Genomic DNA, 22,875 nt, shown 5'->3' on the forward strand with positions numbered 1-22,875 from the left:
TTAGAACACCCCAAATTCCCACATAGAGTATACAAGCTTCGAAAAGCTTTGTATGGGCTTAAGTAAGCGCCTAGGGCTTGGTATGATAGGCTAAAGTCTTTCTTGTTAGAGCACAGGTATTTAATGGGGTCGGTTAATAAAACTTTGTTCACCTTTAGGCATGGCAATGATTTCCTTCTTGTTCAGATATGCATGAATGATATCATTTTTTTGACTCTTCTCATGCACTTGTGGCCAAGTTTCAGAAACTATAAGCAGGGAGTTTGAAATATCGATGATGGGCGAACTCAACTTCTTTCTTAGGTTTCAAATCAAGCAATGCAAGTAATGTACTTTAGTTCACCAGATGAAGTACACTAAGGACTTGCTGAAGAAGTTCGACATGAGCGACACAAAGCCCTTGACAACATCAATTTCTACCTCGATTGTGCTTGATCCGGATGAAGATGGTGAGCAGATAGATCAGTGGGAGTACAAGAGCATAATTGGCTCCCTCCTATACCCGACGGTGATAAGACCCAACATTCACTACACCGTCTGTTTGTGTGCTCGCTTCCAAGCATCGCCAAGAACTTCTCACCACCAAGCAGTGAAGCACATATTGAGGTATCTCAAACACATCCTTAGTATGGTCTTTAGTTTTATGCATCTTCTTCTCTCTCTCTCTCTTTGAGGTTTTCCGGATGCGGAATTTGCTAGCTGTAGTATTGATAGAAAGAGTATCTTCTATTGTGTCATTTCTTGTGTACTTCTCTCGTGTGTTGGTCTTCTCGCAAGCAGTATAGCGTTGTGTAAGCTAAATATGTAGCTGCTGCTAGTTATTGCTCACATATTTTGTGGATGGTTGCTACTTTGAGGGACTATGGGTTAGACTTCAAGAGCGTGTCATTTTTATGTGACAAACCAGTGCCATAAGCCTTGAAAATAACCCAGTTCAATACTCTAGAACCAAACACATAGATGTGAGATTCCACTTCTTGCGAGACTATAATAAGAAGGGAGACATTTAGTTGAGCTACATAAATACCCAACACTAGCTAGCCGATATCTTTACCAAGCATCTGGATGTAGCAAGATTTATCTATTTGAGGGGTGAGCTTAGAGTGTGCCATCCCTATGACATTATGTGTGGAAGAGTTGTTCTGATACATACTCTATCTTACTTTTGTTGTATTTGCATTGCATCTCATTATGTAAGATAAACATAGTAGTTGAGCTTTGCATCTCATCATGTAAGATAAGCATAGTAGTTGAACTTTGACTTGTATGTCTTTAACATTTTCTTTTGGTAGTCTTAAATTTGGCCTAAGTTAAGTAGTTGTGAGGAGCGAGCTTTTAATCTTAGACTTCTCTTGATGCTTTGACATGAAACCTCTAATTCTAGGTTCCTCCTAATTTTTCTTAGGTTAATTCATGGATCATCCCCTACTTTTTAACGGGGGAGACTACATTAGCTCAAACTCAGACTATCTACGAAAAAGGCAAGTAAGTTAGCTTTCCTAAAGATGAAGATCGACAATTTTATAAATCATATAGACTATAAAATGCTACATTCTTGATCATCATGTTCATAATTGTTTTGGCTTAATCAATATTTGTGATAAGGCTAGTTAGATGAATATCTTGTTCCATGCAGCTTGGTTCATAATAGTGGATTGGAGAATATTTCACTTTGTTTTCCGTCTTTGTCAAATGTTTAGCTCATGATAGAAACTTGGGGAAACATGTGTTCCTTATGTCGCAAAGACACTACTTTACTTGATCTTGTAAAAAACTTAATAACTTGTGCAAATTGAATTCTTTTGAGTAATTAAGTCTCTTGTGTAAAAATATGATCCAATACGATTATCTTGAAGCCTCAAGGTGTTTGTCGTACCCAATCGGACACTTTGCTTGGATAAAAGGCAACTTGAGGTTTTTGTATGATCACTTGATCGAACAAAGTTTTGGTTTCATATGTGAGCATTTGCAAAGTCTTCTACCATGAATTCTTGTTTGCCTCGTATGAGATTGAAGTTAGCTAGCTCTTAATGCTGGTGTTGCCTCAGCACGAGTGGATGCCTATGTGGTGGTCACTATTATCATGATTCGGCTATATGAACTTAAATGAGCCATTAATTCTTCAGTTTAACTTGTCGTGCTTCATGTTTTTGTGACACTGTATCTTTTTAGCCTTTGTGTGATTGTAAGCTCCGCTTTCTACCCTTCATAACCCTTTGATGCTTCTAGTTTTTGTTAATGCTTTGTGGTATACTTGTGAAAGCTCCTTGATGTTTGCATTACCAAAGGAGGAGAAAAATATGCACTAAGAGACAAAGAAGAATCTTGCATTAGAAAGGTGGAGAAAATCTAAAAATATGTGGAAAATGTGAATTTATCAAGGGGGGGGGGGGGCATTTGTGCATTTGATCATTTGAGGTTTTTGGCCTGCCACTCTTCTCTTCTCAGGCTGTTGCAATATTTTTTGTGCCAAGTGATATATTTTACTCTTTTTCGATTTTTTAGTCACTTGGATGATCTTCTTGTGCTATCTTTAAACCATTCTTTGTTCTTTGTGATGTTGTCAATACACTCATCTACAGGGAGATTGAGAAACCAAGTTAAAATGAGTCTTGTTTTATATGTGATGAGTGATTGACAAGCGTGTTGATTTGGTTTGATGTTTTTGAGATTGCATAGGAATGTTTGTGTACTAAGATGTTGATCTTGACTAACCTAAGTTACGGAAGAATTGGTGTCAACGTTTCTTGTTTCTGAGTATAGGAAGATTGTACACGATGGATGATACAACACTATAAAAAATGAATGTGCCGGATGGTCCGGCATTCAGACCAAGTACTTGATGGAGGAATGCAACTCAGAAGCAAATTCAAGTACACGCCGGATGATCTGGTGATGGAGAGATATGAACGTCAGAGTATTTCTTGCAGAGAGCCTGTAAGATTAGCTTTGGTGGGCCAAGTGATCGCCGGATGGTTCGGCAATGCTGTGTATGAATGCTAGAGTGATTGTCGGAGCAATTCTTGCAGAGAGGGTGCAAAACCGTGGTCTGGAGAAGTTGAACGCGTTGGATGTTCCGGCGATGGGACAACAAACACGTCGGAGCATTTTGTGTAGAAAGGTTGCAAAACTTGCCGGTTTAACAAGTTGCACATGCTGGATGGTCCGACGCTTAGGAGGTGTGCATACTGGACTATCCAGCATTCACGATTTCTCTAAGATGTGCTTTAACTGAGGATTTTGATTATGAACTAATCTTGGAGATATGTGTCTACTTGTCTAAAGTTGTGCAGGTGATGGATGCAACTTGGCGATTGACGGTGGGATGATCAAGGCCAAGTGGGGTGCTTGGTGCCAGATGATCGAGGAGGCCAGGTGGAGTCAAGGGTTGTTCTAGTTGTGCACATGGGAGTCAAGCAAAGCTTGGAAGAAAGGATGAAGATATTGGTGCAAATGACAAGGCGGCCCGAGGGATCGGGAGCGGGAGGGATTTGCCGGTGGTCAAGATCGCAAGACGGAGTATAAGTGTCAACACCATAATACTTGCTTGAGGTCAAAGCAAGCAGTAGTGAGTCACGCTTTAAGAAGCATGCAAGGCGGCTTCGCGATTTGTTCTCAAAATCGTGGAAGGGTGGAGTGCACGTGGCATCATCACGAAGCTTGTATCTAAGTGAAGCTAAGTCATGGAGACACCACGGACATCCGATGGATGGAGGAGAAAATGGAATAAAATACCCTCGATAGTAGGTATGAGTATACTATAAGAGAGAGGTATTTTTGAAAAAAGTAGGAAACTTAAAGATTAAGGAACCTATACCTATAATAGAGGGGTAAGGCTGTGGGAGAGGTGGAACCAGCCACTTGAGCCCTTTGAGCTATCTATATGGGAGCCTTATGCTAGGATTTTAGAGTAGAGAAAGATGAGTGCTTAGCCTATGTATTAGGTCGGAGCTTTGTAAGAAAAAAATCTTTGTAATATGCTTAAAATAGGGCTGATCTTTGGAAGTAATGAAGTTTATTTTTCTTCTCATACTTGTATTCACCTCCTTCTAGTTTCTCTCTATTGGTTCCCTTGCAAATTTGTAAGTTTTTCAGTTTCTGGTTATGATTTTTGTTTTTATGCTTACGCTGAAATTTTTCACCTTGTTGGAGTCATTCTTCTCATTGCTAGAGGCATAAAATTCGCGTACAAACGTACACAATTAGGGATTGAATTCCCTTGCCTCTAAATCATCAACTTAGAGAGTTTCTTCCTCTTGTGTCTATTCTTTTTTATCAAAGTGTTTCTTCCTTCAAGTTGCAATATTTTGTGGCTATGACTTGTGAAATTGGTTCTAATGGAACCTAGAGTTCATATACAACCATGAGAGCCATGATGTCATTTGCGTTCTTGATTGCTACTTGTTTCTTTCCAGATTTTGCTTTCGCTTGAGTTTTCTTTAGGTGCATTGGATGAAACAAATGGAGAAGGCCATCTGATTCGAAAGAATTTGGTAAGACGTCTATTCACCTCCTCTCTAGTCGTTGTTCTCTTCCTACATTTATATTGGTATGGAAGATGATAGCCTGCAGTCAAAGAACTTCCAACACAATCTTGGATACTGTTGAAGCTCCAATCAGTAAGGCTTGGATTTTTTTTTTAAAAACTACATATTAAGGTTTGACCAGAAATGCTTTTGCGAGTTGCTTCCAAACCTCTGAGGGATACTGAACTGCTTTGTGAAACTAGTCAAGGGCTCAGGGCTGTTCGTTCTCTCTTTGGCCTTGTTTGGATGCAAGAGGAGGCAAATCCGAGGAAGGAAACTCCCTAGGGGGATTTTGATGGCACATGCAAACCCCTGGGGGGGGGGGGAATCCACCCCCTGTTGTTGTTTGGGATCATTTGGGGGATGTCTTTGTGCTGTAGTACATTGCTACAACGTAACACATGGTTATAAACACCCTATGCTTAGTTTGCTGCTGCAGTATGTTGCCTATTGCAATATGTTGCGGCTGATTTGGTAGATCAAAACTAATTAAATCATCACACATACTCATGACAATTCATCCCAATCCACAAACAAATTTCACTTGAATAGTCCAAGCATCAGTACAAAGTAGAGCACATAATCATATGTCGATTAAGCAACACAAATCGTATGTAAACAATTTTCGTTTCTGTAGATCCGCATCAGTACAAAAATAGTGCACATAATCCACATCATATGGTTCTCTCCATCCATACATCGACATAGATAAATTGGAATATAAAGTCCATTTTGGTGCTTATAAACTCCAGAAGGCAACATGACAAGAGTTCTTCGAGCAAGGTGGGGAGAGGAGCTCGCGTTTATTTCCCACTTCCAAAGCATGCAAGATTACAAGGTTTGCAACTAGTACGTCATATGTATCATCAATGGATGTTCAATGTACCCATACAAAATGTGAAGGGAGTTCCATGGTTCCACAAAAACCATGCAGAAAAGAAAAAGCTTCAAAAACAAGAGTTCTTTAGTATGTAAGAATTTAAACTTGGCAAATCTGGGAGTTTTGGTTGCTTGCTTAACATCACATAGCAGCACCATGTGTGCACAATGTAACTTCGTAGCAAATGTAATGTAGTCATAGCTCATAGGAGATACTTTGAGCTTCCGCAACGCCTTTAATTCTAGCATGCTTTGTTAATGTAGATCAATCGTGATAGGGAAAACAAATATCACAGATAGATACATGACAATCGACTATGACTAACAAGTAGAAATTCAAAAAGATCATATTTATGGAGTAATTTTCTTCTTTATCTAAATTAATCACACATTTGGGTTCTTAGTTTTGATAAATATTTGTCTGTTCACCTCACTTTCAAAGACCACCAATGCATCTGCCTTCTCCTCATCAGTTAATTCTTCCATGGCTTCCAAGTTATCAATACACTTTCCAATGAAATAATCGTCATCACACCTTTTCTTTTCATTCAAACTTTCCATAGCTTTTTCTGATTATTTCTTTTTGTAGTCCAAGTAGTCTCCAAGAACAACTGCAACTTGACTTTGCTTGCGTTTTTTCCCGCTGTCACCTTCTTGTTGTCATAAATTATGATCGGATGGTGCAGATTGAGCTTCATTAGATTCAATATGTTGATTTGATGTCCCTTGCCCATCCAAACTTGAAGCAAATGGATTTATACCAACATTGTGTTCAGAGGTACGGGGATGTGTTGTATGCTCTATTTGGAGGTACTTCTTTCAGTTAGAGGTTCTACTCGCTTAGTTGATGTAAAATCTAAATCTCACATAGCAATGCTTCCAGTTCCAAAGCAAAAAACAGCTGTGAGGATACCTAATCATGAATTCAGAAATATTAAAAATGAACTAACCCTACAAAAGTACTAGCTGTTGAGAACACATCATATAATTGATGTTAACAATTTGTTGTGATTTTATAAGCCTAAAACATAACGACATATCAAAGCAACATAGATGAGCAGTCACTAGAAAAAAAAAAAAAGGAATGAAATTCAAAGTATACCATTTGCTACAGAAAAAAATTGAAACACTAATTAGAGCAGTTTTCTTGTGCTAGTAGTAAAGTTCAACATTCTAAATACTTGTACCGAAGACAGGAATAAACTAATAAGGATGCTTGCAAACAAATAATCAACCTACACTAAAAATTAAGTAATCAAGGCACTTGCTGAACATTCATATAAATCAACTGGTAGTTACTTAGAAACCAAACTCACAATTAACTGATGTTGTAATAATTAATAAAAAAATTTAATTTTAGTTATACTTAATTTCATAAGAAACTAGGAAAAACACCAAGAAGGCTTAACAAAAAGATACCAGAAATGTACATATCAACAACACAACAGTAGATCAACCCCTAAATCTAACTCCCATTGGGACACTGACTCTCTATGCCAAAACAAGACTTGAACAAACATGCATCTTTGTGGCTGCAGATTTTTTTTTAATGCAAGCAGCCAATCACTACCACATATGAGAAACTACAATAATTCTTAATCACCAAAGCATAAGCATAAGTGAAAAAACCTGGTAGGACTGTTCTTGCGAGGCAAGATTGGATGAATATGTTCTTACGAGGTAAGATTGGATGAATCTGTTCAGAGCATAAGTACAAGTAAAAAAAACCCGTCAAAAATCACATCCATTTGACCAGATCGAAGCAAATCAGAACGAGATTGCAGCAAACCTGGTAGAGATCGACGTAGGAGAGGATGAGGAGCTCCTCCTTGATCGGATGAATCCGTTCTTGTGAAGGTGGTTGCGTTGTCGGCAGAGAACTCACGTGGTTGCAACGTCGGTAGAGGTGAAGAGGGGCCAGCCGCGGAGGTGGAGAGGGGGTGACGGCAGAGGTGGTGATAGTGGCGGCGAAGGTTGAGGTGGCAACAGCAGGAACTCACATGGTTGTGACGTCGACCGGGAGCCGCGAGTGATAGGGGGAGTCCTTTCCGACCTATGTAGGTGGGACGTATTCCCCATGAGAACAGTGTGGGTCGGATTAGATATCGATATGAGTCAAACCTCCAAACGTGCTATCCACTTGGCCGACATCCAGACAGGATTTGGGCCTCCTAAACGAGCCCAAAGCCGGGTTCCAGAATCCATGGGTTCTAGAACATTCCGCTTCGTCAAACGGAAGCGATGGCATCTTCCGGTGGCAGGCAGGAGCATGACCAGATTCAACCGAGCTCAAAAGGCAGCGCGCCGCCTCCCTTCCTGGTCAGTTGCTGGTCGAAACGCACCGTTGAATCCAAGCATCTCCGAGACAGAGTGCATGCATCTCTGAGACAGAGTGCATGCATCTCTGAGTGCGTATGCATCCAATTCATGAACTTGCTCGTGTTCTGGTGACGACCAAAATGTCGTGTCGAGTGCTGAATGGCGGCGTGCCTACGGCGAACTATAGAGGGGTGCAAGATGTGGAAAGATCACCATCGCAGATCGGGCAGCATGGCATGCATGATACGAGTGGCTGTAGTTTCTGCAGTACCAGAGACTGGTGTTCGTGGTATCACACTCTGGACAGATAGAGCGCACTGATTAAACAATTTCCTCTCCCTTTCAATCCATGTCAATTCCACGTTATTGATCACGTGTTTATGTTCCCTGAAACCTTTCGTCTTCTTTTATTTTCTAAAAATCTTTATATTCCTCCGGTCAATGAGTCAAAATATGTGACGTCCTTCATTCAAAACCTTCTTTCTTTCATACTTTTTAAGATAATAAAAATATAACTTCGGATCTTTATATACTGTCAAGACATTTAAGATGTACATAACTATCTTTTCTGTTCTACTTAAAAAGCACAGAGTGCGTCTGTCCGCTCCTATGCATTCAGCTCTCTGCCCATCCACACGTGCCAACACATGCCGCCCACGCTCGGCACCCAGCTCCGCCACCTCCATCGATCAGCGCAGCACCCCCCGCTATCCCCGCGCAATTTCCGGCTGCACCTGCTCCCTTTACTTTTTCGCGACAATGCACCTCCCAAATCGGACGCCTAAGCTCCCTAAATCACCCATCGCCGCTGCCCGTGTCGCAGCGCCCCCCAATCTGCCACCACCACTACGACGTCCCAACTTGGATCCTCTTAGTACTCCCAGATCTGCAGTGGACAGGAGTCGTGTGGGCGCGCGTGGAGGTTTCCGATGCGGTGGCGGACTGATGCAGAGGCAATGGCAGCGACACGTACCGCTCTCCATCCCGGTACATATATTCAACTAGTACATAAAAAATACATAGAGCGTCCATCCGCTCCCCCTACGTTTTGCTCATGTAAATCTTGTGTGTTCTACCTAATCCCCTTTATCTCCTCTCTGAAACCACTCCCCACATCACTCCTCTCCAAAACCACTCCATTTACGCCTCACATCTTCGCTTGATGCCCTCAGCTGCACTCGCTGCCACCGCCTCCCTCGCTCGCCCTCGCTCGCCCTCACTCACACCCCATTCCTGCCCCTTCCCACCTCCAGCCCAATTCGCCTACCCCTTCCTCAACCGGAGCCAGACTGGAGCTCGCCGACATGCCTTCTTCTTCCTCACGGTTGGCCGCCTCCGCCCGAGCTCAATCCCCTCCATCGACCTGCCTCTTCGGCCACCCTTCGATCGAGTCGATCCCACCATGATGTCCCCCCTCGCCAAGGTGAAGCTCCCCGGCCTCTTCCCCCTCCCTCTCTTCCTCCGAATCGCACCACCGCCGTCGTGCCCAACTTGCCGCTACTATGGGCTTGCCACCCACCTAACTCTGGCCAATGCATGCTGTCACCGACCCCCAAAACAGGTTTTTCGTCTCACGCTGGACCTATTGGTACCACCAGGCAGCCGAAGCTCACCGACGTTTGCCGCTGGTGAGCGATCAAAATCCGGTCAATGCTGAATCCCCTCCCCCTATGCTCAGCTGTGGGAAGAAGAAAGAAAGAAACGACGTCTTTGACTTGGGGGAAGAAGAAAGAGGAGACCGAGCGGGCCAACCCAGGAAATGAAGAGGAAGAGAGGAAGGCTATCTGGGCATTTGCCCAGCCTACCCGAGAGAAAAAAGAAACGCCAGCACTTGGGCTTGGCCTATTAGAATATAAGAAACTTTTTTCTGTTATATTTATGTGTATATATATACTAAATATATGCATATATGTATGAATATACGATGTACATACCTAAGACAAAATGCAGATGAACAGATTGCACTCTTGTTCTTATCTCTGCTACTTAAAAAAAGCTATACTAATTCCTAAAGTCTTCACAGGGTCTGCCCTCCCCTCCCGCGCCCTCCCATGTGGGTCCCATAGCCTCTCGCGTTCTCTGCTCTGAGTCCCGCATGCTCCCATAGCTTCACACGTCCTCCCGTATGGGTCCTGTGTGCTTCCGTGTCTGACACGCAAAGCACGTGCAAAATACTAGTTTCTTTAAAAAAAAATAAACACTCAAATTCGTATTAAAAATTACTCAAACTTTAATGATCTAACGTACATATACATCCTCACCCAACGGGCTTCTTCCTTTTCAAATACACGAACACTTTTCGTTTTTGTCTATTTTTAAACACCTCCCTTGTCAAAACAAGAGTAAATTTAAAAATCTCACCGAAGTACTAGTCCGTGGAACATTCTAATTTCGATCCTGTAATTCTGTTTTGTTGCATCTGCTGTCTGATTACATCAAGATCTCCAAATCGTCTACGCTAATATCACCGTAAACAAGATGCTCACTACCGACGCTCGAGCTTCTGCTCCCGCCGGCGCACGGCGTGCACAGATACGCAGTAATAGTACCGTCTCTGTACGGCCCAGATGACCATTGTTCTCCTGCACCTTCACCACCTTGCGCAGCGGCACCAGAGGCCTGACCGGCCGGCGGCGACGCGCGCTCCCGCGCCTCGACGAGCTGCGCGTCGGCGGCCATGCCGGCGTCGGACGCCACGCGCTGCACGGACCGTGGCGACAGGGGCGGCCCGTGCCCGCGCTGAGAGTAGCAGGCCGCGCTCTCCGGGAAGTTGAGGTGCCTGCCGGCGCCGGCGAGACCGCGTAGGAGACAGGCCGCGGCGTCGTGCGCGACGGCGGCGGCCTCTGGCGCGGCGTAGGAGCCGAGCCACAGGCGCTCCCGCGTGCCAGGCACCCGGATCTCCGACACCCACTTCCCCCACCGCCGCCGCCTCACGCCCCTGTACTGACGCCGCCGCTCCACCCCTCCTCCCCCACCGCTGGCCACCCGGCTCATCGTCACGCAGCGCTACGACGGGCTCCTGACTTGGAGTTCTTGACCAGCTTGGTCAGGAACCCACGACATGGAACGAACACGAGCGCGCGCGCGCGCGTTTTTATACGTGCGGGAGGTGAGCGCATGCCGCCGCTGACCCCAAAACAGGTTCTCCGTCTCACGCTGGACCTACTGGTACCACCTGTAAGTCGGACCTTGTCGCCGTTTGCTGTCAAAATCCGGTCAATGCTGAATCCCCTCCCCATGTGCTCAGCTGTGGGCTGTGGGAAGAAGAAAGAAACAAACAACGGCTTCGGCTTGGGGGAAGAGAAAGAGGAGACCGAGCGGGTCGGCCTAGAAAATGAAGAGGAAGAGAGGAAGGTGGTATGAGCCTCTGCCTAGCCAAGCCGAGAGAAAAAAGAAACGCCAGGACCTAGATTTGGTCTATTAGAATAGAAGAAGCTTTTTTTCTATTATACTTATGTGTATATATATGCTAAATATATGCAGGTACGTATGAATGTACAAAAGATAAAATATAGACAAACATATTGCACTCTTGTTCTTTATCTCTACTACTTAAAAAAGCTATACTGATTCCTGAAATCTTCACACGGTCTACCTTCCCCTCCCATGCCTTCCCGTGTGGGTTCCATAGCCTTCTGCATTCTCTGCTCTGAATCCTGCACGCTCCCGCAGCTTTACACGCCCTCCCATATGGATCCCACGTACTCCCACGTCTGACGTGCAAAACACGTGCAACATACTAATTTCTTTAAAAAAAATAAACACTCAAATTCGTGTTAAAGATTATTCAAACTTGAATGGTCTAACATACATCCACATCCTCCACCAACGGACTTCCTTCTTCCTTTTCAAATACACGAACACTTTTCGTTTTTGTCCATTTTTAAACACCTCCCTTGTCAAAACAAGAGTAAATTAAAAAAAAAGTTCTCACCGAAGTACTAGTCCGTGGAACATTCTAATTTCGATCCTGTAATTCTGTTTTGTTGCATCTGCTGTCTGATTACATCAAGATCTCCATATCGTCTACGCTAATATCACCGTAAACAAGTTGCTCACTACCGACGCTCGAGCTTCTGCTCCCGCCGGCGCACGGCGTGCACAGATACGCAGTAATAGTACCGTCTCTGTACGGCCCAGATGACCATTGTTCTCCTGCACCTTCACCACCTTGCGCAGCGGCACCAGAGGCCTGACCGGCCGGCGGCGACGCGCGCTCCCGCGCCTCGACGAGCTGCGCGTCGGCGGCCATGCCGGCGTCGGACGCCACGCGCTGCACGGACCGTGGCGACAGGGGCGACCCGTGCCCGCGCTGAGAGTAGCAGGCCGCGCGCTCCGGGAAGTTGAGGTGCCTGCCGGCGCCGGCGAGGCCGCGGAGGAGACAGGTCGCGGCGTCGTGCGCGACGGCGGCGGCCTCTGGCGCGGCGTAGGAGCCGAGCCACAGGCGCTCCCGCGTGCCAGGCACCCGGATCTCCGACACCCACTTCCCCCACCGCCGCCGCCGCACGCCCCTGTACTGACGCCACCGCTCCACCCCTCCTCCCCCACCGCTGGCTGCCACCCGGCTCATCGTCACGCAGCGCTACGACGGGCTCCTGACTTGGAGTTCTTGGCCAGCTTGGTCAGGACTCCGGCGTGCACCCACGACATGAAACGAACACGAGCGCGCGCGCGCGGGTTTTTATACGTGCGGGAGGTCAGCGCAGCTGGGGGGTTGACCTTCTGAGCTCGACTAAATATAATCGAGGCGACAAGTAGAAAGTAAACCATGCTGTCCATGCATACGAGGGTACTAGCTCCATCGTTTGATTTCCACTTGGTTCTTTGTGTGCTCTTGCCTGGGTGCGGTCATGGTCAAAACTTCCTTCGAAAACCAAAAGGTAAGCCACAAGCATCGGGTTGAATTGAAATGTTCCTGCTGGTTGGCTCGCTTTCTTTTACCTGGTCGACATGGGCAAAGGTAGTTAGAGGTACTATGTGCACTGGCATTGGGTAAATCAAAATTTAGTAATAGTTATCTTATTTTTATTATATGTGTATCATGGTAAATTAATCTTACTTGGATAAATTAAGATTTACTTTGCACTATGTATTTAGCGCCACTATCATTTAAGTTTTAGCTTGGTCTTTGCTGGCCCAGAGAGCAAAGAGGATGTCGATCGAGTTCAAACCAATGAATATGTTGTTGCGCACACGACCTGCATGCTTGTGGTCATGGGCGATCAGACTCTCCGCCTGGGACAGTTGAGAGCCCTCTAACACCCCCTTATATTTTTTTGTATGGAAGAGGTTGAAGAAAAAAATAAGAGAAGGGGACGAGGAGGAAGAAGAAAAATAGGAGGAAAAGGAAGAAGATGAAAAAAATAAGAGGATGAGGAAGAAGAAAAATAAGAGGCGAGGGTCACAGTCGAGAGCGCGTCGAGGAAGTCAAGCAGATATCTAGCATGGCGCCGCACCACATGTACACGGACGTCAGCGATAACGTGATGTTATTGACATGAGCGGAGGAGGTGAGGCAGAGCATAGGGCCATCTGCCAGTCAAGAGAGGTGGCCACATGGTGTCTAAAGGAAGAAGATTAGGACAGCATGAGAGGAGACGATCTTATTGACTATTCGACTTTTCTGTGTATGAGAGGATTGCTAATTTGGACCGTTGATAACTTGTTGCGAAAGAATCAAACTACTAAAGCTGCTTCTTTTGGGTCGTTCAAAGGCCAAAGGCCATGCAAAATTATTTAACTGTGACCGTCGGTTGATTAGAATTTATATTGTTATAAATTGTTAGATCACAAGTAATATATACGTGAGAAGGTCATTAGGTTTTGATGGCTCGAGATGGCCGTCTCGCTTGCCCCCTCTGGGGTCAGCCTTGAGGTTGGGGGCTCTTTCCTTGGGAACCATTCACGGCCCTCTAACATCTCTATAATTTTTGGGTATGAAAGAAAAAAAGAGAAAGAGAAGATGAAGAGACAAAAGAATAAAAATAAGAGGAGGGAAAAGAAGAAGATGAAGAGGAAAAACCTTTACTTCTTGGAGAAATCGCTCTCATACTATTATGAAGATTTGCATTTTGTCAAAATGTTATTGGTATGTTTATGAAATATGAGATCAGATTTAAGATAATTTATTAGTATTTTAGTAAAGTAGAAGAGAGTGTGTGATATGGTGCTAATTTTCCCTTGCTTCTTGGCTTTGGATCCGCCTGTGCTTGTGTTCTCGCGTTGTGTCGTGTTGTGTGGCTCTACCTATTGCAACCTGTGGGAGTGCCGAGCGAGTCACGCAGTGCGACGGTGACAGTGGTCGTGGTCGTGCAAGCGCAAGCGCTTACGCACGCACGCAGCTCGGTGATGCCCGAACCGAACGGGGGAGTCAAGCAGGTGGGAACTGTTGGGAGCCTGCCTAGGCGGGCGGCGGTCGGTTGGGTCCCAGGCGATGCCTCCGAACAAACAAACACTAGGCACTACTGTGTAAACCACACGTTGATTATTGACTCCGTCGCGCTTTCGCCCTCACGTTCTTAACAAGTCGACATAAAACTGTCGGGTTGAATGTCAACGGGCCGGTGCTGGCAACGAAGTCAAACGCGACCATGTCGTCAACGGCGGCATGATGGCGTAGATACGCTGGTACGTACATACATGCATGTGGGCCCATGTGTTTACGGTGTATTGCACCTCCGCATGTGTACGGGGCACATGTATTAATGTATACCAGCAAGCAATTTTTTCCTTTTCTTTTTGAAAACTCCAGCATGCAATTAATACATGTAATAATGTTTTGGCCGAACAGGTGGTGCGTGCGTGCGGTTCCCCTTCAAGAGACTTCGTCCCCCTTCCAGAGAGCTGGAGGAATCTTCTGATCTGGCCCCTCCTCTTTCCTCTGGTGAGCTCGCCGGAAGCGTGAGGACGAGGGGCCGGTGTCACTCGTTTAGCTACTGTGAATAAGTAGGTTTAGCTTTGCTCTAGCTTGTAGAAAAACCCTAAACCCTAGGTGTCTGTTGCGGTCACCACTGGTGCTTGCTTTGCTTTCCCGCGATTGCCGTCACTAGCGTGTTCTTTGTCGGTCTTTCGGCATTGCGAGTGGAGCAACTTTTGTTCCTCAGGGTTGCTTACGGCGAAGGTGTCGCTCTCGACGTGAGTGGTGCCGTGAGGAAGTTTTTTTCCTCCGGGAGGTCTGCAGAGGTGGCAGTGTCGTCCCTGCTTTCTCTGCTTTTCTTCTGATGAAGATTTGTTGTTCTGAGTTGCCGAGTTCTCCGTCGGCGACAGATTTAGATGTCTAGGTTGCCGTTTTGCATTTTGCGGAAGGTGCAGCGCCAGAGTTGCTCCCATGTGATGGATTCATGTTCTAGGTTGCCGGCAGTGAGCCAACAACTCTGAATGTGCTTCTGGGCCGTCTTCTCAGTTGTGAGTGGTGGCGCCAGCTTCTCTTCCTCTACCTTCACTGGCGAGCGGGCAGTAGATGGTCGTTCAGAGGCTTAGAAGTGTCCTGGTGTGAGTCCGGGGAGCTGGATGTTGCAGCGTGTTCCAAAGTTTGGAGGCCCGTGTCGGCTTGGGTAGGTGTACCAAGCTTCGGTTCCAGCATCGGTGTGCGGCGACGACAACCGGAGTTGTTGCGGATGACCAAGAGGTGCTTCATCGTCGTTTTTATGTTGTTAGGGTCGTTTTGCAAAAAGTATCCACTGGAGAAGGGTTTATTGCAGACCTTCTTGTAAATTCAATCTTCTCCAGGAAGTGGGTTGTAATTCTAGGATGTTAGCTCTGTGCTTTAATATAATATAATCTGGCTTTCAGTCCCTTCGTTTGTCTATCACATCGGGAATATCCGTTTCATAATATTTATCCATCCATCTATGTTAGCGATGATGATTGCTCATTTGTTTACAAGAGGCTTTAAATACGTATAAAGTTCAGTGTTTGGAGGGAGAAAACCAATGCATGTAAAGAACATAAGTTAGATTTGCGTGTTCTCGAGGGGAGGACACCTAATTATATGCTAATTTCTTGCTTACTTTGCATCAATTTTGGATTTTCTTGATCGGTGCGCAATGTTTGGCGTGGATAGTGACGTCTGGTCCAATTTCAGCCTCGTACTCCAGTTGTGGTCCAAAGGAACTCCAGGTGTGGACTGGCCGTTTGAATTGTAGAACTTTCATCGAATCGCAAAGGACTTACAATGAGTCCATTGAAATTCACGCAGATTATTGTGAGGTTCGCGATTTCCAAAATTGATCGCCTATGGTGCCTAATATCTCAGTTTTGCCATCCCACGTCCCGAGCTTATCACCTTTTGTCCTCCACGAAAGAGATTCCAAAATTATGTTCCATATGGTCTAATTAATCATCATGTTGTGCATTGCTGTAAAGTATGAATCATATCAGATGACTATGGCCAGATGTTTAAGAAGAGGGAGTGTTAAACATCTATATAAAAATTATAACTTCAAATGCTAATAAAAACTATATGTGCTTGAATATAGTTTACTATCTTGTTAGCAGTATATAAGTAGCAGTATTTAAATAAATGCTAAGCACTTGTACTATAACAGTTGAGAAAAAAACAGTTTTTTTTCCAAAAAAAACCTCATTGTACATGCTCTAACTGCCAAACCATGTGCCTTTCATGTGGTCAACGGCTGTGTGTATGTCTCTTTGTCTAAGTAGTACCCAAATTCCTTTTTAGTAAATTCATATAAGCATGCAGTGAAACCTTTCTAGCTTTGGCCACTAAAAAGTAATTTTTTTTTAAATTGGAAGGAAGAATTTTTCTGTCTCTTTCTAGCTTCCCTCCTTACCTTACTTAAACGAATAAGAAGGCCAATCACATTTCTGTGGCAATCTCGGCCTTACCTGCCAATCCCTCTTGCCAAGCCTAAGTTTTAAGCATATCTTATATAAACCTATCTTAAAGTGACTTCTAAATATTGATTTTAGGAAATAATTTTTAGGATCATGTTTTTCTCACTACTGCGCAATCGGTAGTGGTAATCAGGGAGTATCAATGCCAATTGTGAAACCATCAGTGGTAGCCTAGTATTACTACCGATTTGAGCTACAAACCGATACTGATATCATCACTATCACTGTCGGCCTAAGCCATGAACTGGCAATAATATTCTCTACTGTTATTGCCGGTTTTAACTACGAACCGACAGTGATATCTCTACTATCTCCGCATTTTGAGCCACAAACCTATAGTGATATCTCCACTATCGCCGCTTATTTGAGCTACGAACCGGCAACAATACTTAAAAAAAACTACATATATATATATATATATATATATATATATATATATATATATATATATATATGATTCACATGTAGTATGTCTTCCTTCACATACACATGTAATCATCATATGCCACATATGATTGCTATACAGTTCATTTTTCATATATAGTTTCATCATTTATATATGTACACATTAGAAATTAGATATTAATATGTAAAATGACATATTTTAGCATAATTTAGGTGGACTACGTCTATATCATCGCAGAATGCGTGTGTACATTGAGCCCTCTCTATATATTGTGGTGGCTAATTCTATGTTTGGCTGAGAAAATTTCATCGAGGTAGGGGGAAGGGTGGCTACAATAGTCCTAGGATAAGCACCTTAGAAAACCTAATGCATCTTCCATCTCCTTGTCTTGATAAAATTTGCCTTGCTATGATCTCTTCAAGTTTGGTGGCTAATTCTAATAGAGAAAATTTCACCAAGACAGAGGGAGAAAAAAGGTGGCACCAAACCTAATGCACCTTCTTCTCCCTCTGCCTAGGTGTCATATGCCTTGATATGTGGCCATCAAATCAACTTCAAAACATCATCAGTAAAACCCTGTAGTAGATAAAAGTAACATAATATACGACAACTCATTAGCTTACGTAAAAAGGGCTTCAACTCAGGGTATAAGCTATTGCAAGCAAGCTATCGGACCAAGTAATGACAAACTATAGTTATTTATTTGTGCCTCAGTTGTGTGTCCAAAATTTAAATGTGGTGTTATGGGGCGTAGGGTTTAGGTAATTTTGCTGACCACCTAAACGTTGATACCACAAAACATCATATTCAAACTTAATTTGACACGAAATCATCATTGACAAACTGCATCTAGTCATCCAATATTGTCACTTTCTAAGAAAACTAGTCCACTAAAATATAGCGTTATATTAAGAATCAGTTTTTTCTATGATTATATTGTGCCAAGTAATGATAACAAAAAATATTCATTTGTGCCTCGGTTGTGTGTCCAAAATTTGAATATGATTCTTTAGACAATGGAAGTACAACTTCTGACCTCAACTGGTTGAGGGTGTGGATGCATGTATGCATAGATCTAGACCATCCAAGTTGGTTGTTGGTGAAGAGGCCAGAAGTTGTACCTTCATTATCTAATTTTTTTTAATATCATGTTATGGGTAGCAAGGTTTAGTAATTTTATCAACCTAAACCCTGATACTACAAAATATCGCATTCAAACTTAATTCGATATGAAATCATCATTAACAAATTGCATCAAACTATGCAATATCATCACTTTCGAAAAAGAAAAGTAGTCTACTAAAAAAAAAAAAAAGCACAGATCAGTGCATGATTTTTTAGGGTTTAATCATCCATTTTTGCTCAATAATCTTCTATCCAGTGACCATTTGCAGTAACATGCATTTAAGTTCTTAGACTAGTGGGGAGGACTAGGTAACATTTGAGGATTACCTTGGGGTGATGGTGACAGGGAGGGAGCCGAGACGCCAGTGTGGAGGAGGTCGGTATCGGGGTGGATGAGGACTCGACATCGGCTTTGAGATGTGGAGGTCACGTGTTGGATGAGGACAGGGAGGTACGATGTGCGGAGGGAGGTGAGGCATCGAGTGGAGGAGGGCAGCGTCAGGATGGATGAGGACACAACATCGGTTCCGAGATGTGGAGGAAGTTGTGTGATGGAGGAGGCCGGGTAGGGCGTGGCATGGGAGGGAGCCAAGACGTTAGTGTGGAGGAAGCCGGCGTCGGGGTGGATCGGGACTTAGCATTGGCTCCAAGATGTGGAGGAGGTCACGCGATGGAGGAGGTCGGGGAGGGCATGGAACGCGGAGGATGTCGGGAAGGGTGGTGGCTCTGGAGCAACTAAGTATTGAAGAAGGGCAAATAATGATAATTATATATGGCAACAATGCTATCATTGTCGAATCAAGTAACCAACCGACAATAATAGACTTGATCCATCATTGTATATAGTTTGAATGCACAGGGAATAGGAATTGAGGCGTTGGTGATAGTCTATCACTGCCGGTTCACAACTAGAACCGATAGTGATAGTATGAATGTGCTGGGCATGGGAACTGATGCATCAGTGATATGGCATCACTATTGATTGGTAACTAGAACCGACGGCGATAGTATCAAAATAATCGAGTTGCAGGGCCAGGAAAGCCACTTGTACATTCCAAACCACTGCAAGCCCAACAAAACCCTTCGATTCTACAAATTAGAGATGAGGTTTATAAAGCGTGCAAGCTGTTCATCGATAGATAGTGTGGTACAGAAGGATAACAAAGGTAGCAGGTAGCGATGTGCAATATGCAGAGGGGGAGTTGAAATAGAAGCTGTACTCTGGTGTAGTGTTTAATACACCAGTTTAGTAACACATATATAAAAGTAAAAGTTCATATATAATACATGTAGCAGGTAGCGACGGACAATGATGCAGGATAGCAAAATTCATATATAATACTATGTAAAAGTTCATTATACCATTTAGTAATCCCCCTCAATGTTTAAATTAGTTGCCAGATCATCTCCCCTATACAGAATGTAGAGGTGGCTCACTCTGGTGAAGACAACACTATCCTCATCAACACTGTACATGTGACCATATAGAAACAAAGAATTGCTGGGTAACGGGCATAGCACATAGAGTTGTCGCGAGGATCAAAGGCAATCTGGGACAACACAACATTTTCTGGTCCCGGGACGTACTCGAGAATAGCAACAACGGTCATTCACTGACTTTGGGTTGGATAAACTTGGCATCCCAAAACTAGAAGTGAATATTTCTGGTCGCCTGAAACGAGACCCTAACCCTCCACAGGTGAGGATTAAAATGAGCCATCACAATGACAAAAGAAGTATATCTGCAAGAAATAAGACAAGAACAACATAGATCTAAGTAAGGAAGAACAAAATACTACATGATAATGAAAAGAAAACCGCCTTCCTTCACAAACCTCTGGTGATCTAAGTCAGAAGAGGAAAAAGAACAATCTAGTAGAGAAAATGATATAGGCATGATGATTAAATAGATGTCGTTGTTGTGTCAATTAGAGTTACCATCTCTTCTCAACCGGCCAAGCAAGAGCTCTCCCTCTCTCCTTCTCCCCCAAAATCCCACATCAAGAGAAGGAATCGAGGTATGCATGTGGTACTCATGCGACATGAGCTCATGAGCTACCCATCCATCCAATTTATTTTTATTTTCCCGAAGGATACGAGCCAATTTTGATGTATTTTGGTGTTTTTGGTTGAAGCACAAGGATAACCGGTGTTTTTCCTCTTTCTGAGCTTTTTCTACTTTAAGTCCCCAAGCTCAGCAAAGCATCTTGGGTGAGTCTCCTAGACTCTCATGGCATAGATGCACATTTTGGTTAGATGAATCCTGAGCTTGAAGCTTCGGTTGCAAAGTTCTTGAGATTTGGAGCTAAAATAAGGATTTGGGTGAGTTTTGAGTTAGGAATCGTGTTGCTAGGTTGGAGAGTGAGTCCTAGACTCTATAAACTCTATCAAACATGTTTCTCTTTGGTTTGGAGAAGCTTGCAAATCAAATCGGCCGAGATTTCCCCCCTTGAAGCAGCCTCTCTGGATAACCCGGATAATCCGGATTGACCCGGATACTCTGGGTAAACCTGGAGAAAACCCCATTGGGAACTATGGCTGTCGGTGGATGAACACCACGAGCAGGGATCCTGAGGGACCCCCTTTGAGATTCGGTGGGGGGGGGGGGGGTTGGTCCTGGAACTACCTCATATGTGAGATTAATGCGAGTGGGACTTAGGCGGGATGGATCGTCATCAGCTAGTAGAAATAAATGCACCAAGAATTAGACAGGTTCAGGCCGCACTGAGGCGTAATACCCTACTCCTGTGTGTCCAGTATGTTAGCAATGCTCTTCCTTTTCTTTCCTATCTTTCTCTGGATCTCTCCTCTTCCTTACAAAGTGCTCCCCCCCCCCTTTTATCTACCGGAGGGAGGCCATTCAGGGAATGACCAGAATGAGGGCACAAGTTCCCATAAATAATAAATGGAAAGTGACCATCATTGGTCTACAGTTGATGTTACAGAGGGTTGAAAATACATTCCTCGGACGGTTCCATCGGTCTTCGCGTCCCAGCTTTAGCAGGCACCTTGACTCCAACCACTTCCAGTGCATTTCCCACCCCTGAAAATGCCAAGGGTAGGAGGCGGCCATCGGGGAGCGTCGAACGACGACGTCATTCTGCCGAAATCCCGCCTCCTGAACGAGGAGGGCGAGGAGAAGGTGCGGAAGCTTATGGTCCCCGCTGGCCAGTGAAGAGCGTCGGTGGTGACGCCGGTCACCCATCCGCCTGCCCTGCGTGGGCCTGGGTAGATTGTCATCTTTGCCTCTTTCATGGTCGCTGGTCTAGTGCCGCCATTTTCGGCATTCTTCATGCAGGTGCTGGACACCTACAACGTCCAGTTGGCCCACCTGAGCCGAACTCAGTGGTGATCCTGGCGGTCTTCACTCACCTCTGCGAGATGTTCGTAGGGGTGCCACCGTTTGTGGCGCTGTTCTGGCACTTCTTCATCCCCCGGGCGGTCGGGAAGAAGAAAGGGTTGGATGATGTGGAGGTCGTGGGCTGCTGCAACTTTCGCCTGCGGGAGGGTGTCGGCGACACCTACATCCAGCAGGTGTTGCGCGGCAAGTGGGATGACTGGCGCCAGGACTGGGTCTACATCGACGTCAGCCCCCACGACCGCCATTTGCTACCCTGGTCGTCGGCGGAGCCCAACAAGCGGGTCTGGGAGTCCGCTCCCGCGGGCGATGCTCGCCTGCGCCTAGTGCTGAACCGCATCAAAGATCTGCGTCGGGCTGGGCTCACCTCGCTGATGGTGGTCGCCGACTTCCTGCGCCGCTGGCTGGCCCCCCTGAGGGAACGCGTCCGTCCCGCCTGGATGTACACCGGGTCTTGTGATGTGATGAGGACGTGTGTAGGCGACGGCAGGAATGTCGATGAGGGGGCCTGGCGGTGCTGTTCAAGGTGATAACCGGTGTTGAAGACCTCGCTCGGGCGGTCCTACCACGTGAAGATCTGGCGCTATGTTCAGACCCAGGCCAGACGGCTCTGCAGGAATCGATGCTGGTCTTTGACACCCAGGGGCCGATGGACCGCACAAGGCGCCGAGACCTCGTGACACTGCACATTCCTGGGGTCGACGACAACGAAGGGCAGGGCACCATGCAGATGATGGCAGATCGCCGAGCCAGGGCGGCAAGGGGAAGCGTCCCCAGTCGCCCATCGCCCTACCGTCCTCGTCCTCTCCGTCAGCATCACCTCCACCATCCCTGTGCCGAGATCCTCGACCAGCGGCTGGAGGCGCGACGGCCAGCGACCGAACTGGCCAGCCCTCGGGAGCAGGTCCCGGGGTGGATGCTGGGACCAGTTCATAATGACCCGGGGGCCAGAGCCCACCCCCGAAGAGGAGAAGGCCAGAGCCCAAGCTGAGTGCCCCCGAGTTCCAAATCCCGCAGTCCCGATGGCGATACCGCGGGCCAAAAACCATGTAAGCCCCTTCCTTTCTTTTTTTAGCTCATTTTGCCCGTGTCTTGGCTGGGGGTTGATCTCTTTCTGTTCCAGGCTGCCCAAGGGCTCTTCAGGAAGCCGAGCGTCTCTCGACCAATCGTGGCCTCCCCCTGGACCCGAATTGAGAGGCCAGGCTGGCTCTGCCCCGAGCGCTCTGATTAGGGAGGAGCTACCGGCTTCAGGGGAGGCCGTCGTGACAAAGGTGGCGCTGGCGCGACCGTCATCGGGGTCCCCGAGCGCCTCTGCTGAAAAGGCACGGAGGGGATCTAGCTCTCGGCCATCCCCTGGCTAGGCCCTGGAACCCCTCCCCGAGGTGCTGGGGAGTGCTTGGGAGGTC

The 22,875-nt window shown here is 45.6% G+C and overlaps 2 protein-coding genes across 2 annotated transcripts; both read right to left on the reverse strand.

Annotated features, from left to right (window-relative positions):
- Positions 1-10,054: 10,054 nt before the first annotated feature.
- On the reverse strand, positions 10,055-10,770 carry LOC133929796 (ethylene-responsive transcription factor ERF020-like). Its single transcript, XM_062376566.1, has one exon. The coding sequence runs from the start codon at positions 10,716-10,718 to the stop codon at positions 10,155-10,157; it is 564 nt and encodes a 187-aa protein (XP_062232550.1). The 5' UTR covers positions 10,719-10,770; the 3' UTR covers positions 10,055-10,154.
- A 748-nt stretch (positions 10,771-11,518) lies between these two features.
- Positions 11,519-12,518, reverse strand: LOC133929797 (ethylene-responsive transcription factor ERF008-like). The gene has a single exon (XM_062376567.1). It carries the CDS (start codon positions 12,292-12,294, stop codon positions 11,728-11,730), a length of 567 nt encoding a protein of 188 aa, XP_062232551.1. The 5' UTR covers positions 12,295-12,518; the 3' UTR covers positions 11,519-11,727.
- Between the last annotated feature and the right edge of the window lie 10,357 nt (positions 12,519-22,875).

The sequence above is a fragment of the Phragmites australis genome, chromosome 9 (genome assembly GCF_958298935.1).
Source record: "Phragmites australis chromosome 9, lpPhrAust1.1, whole genome shotgun sequence".
In the NCBI taxonomy this organism is placed as follows: domain Eukaryota; kingdom Viridiplantae; phylum Streptophyta; class Magnoliopsida; order Poales; family Poaceae; genus Phragmites; species Phragmites australis.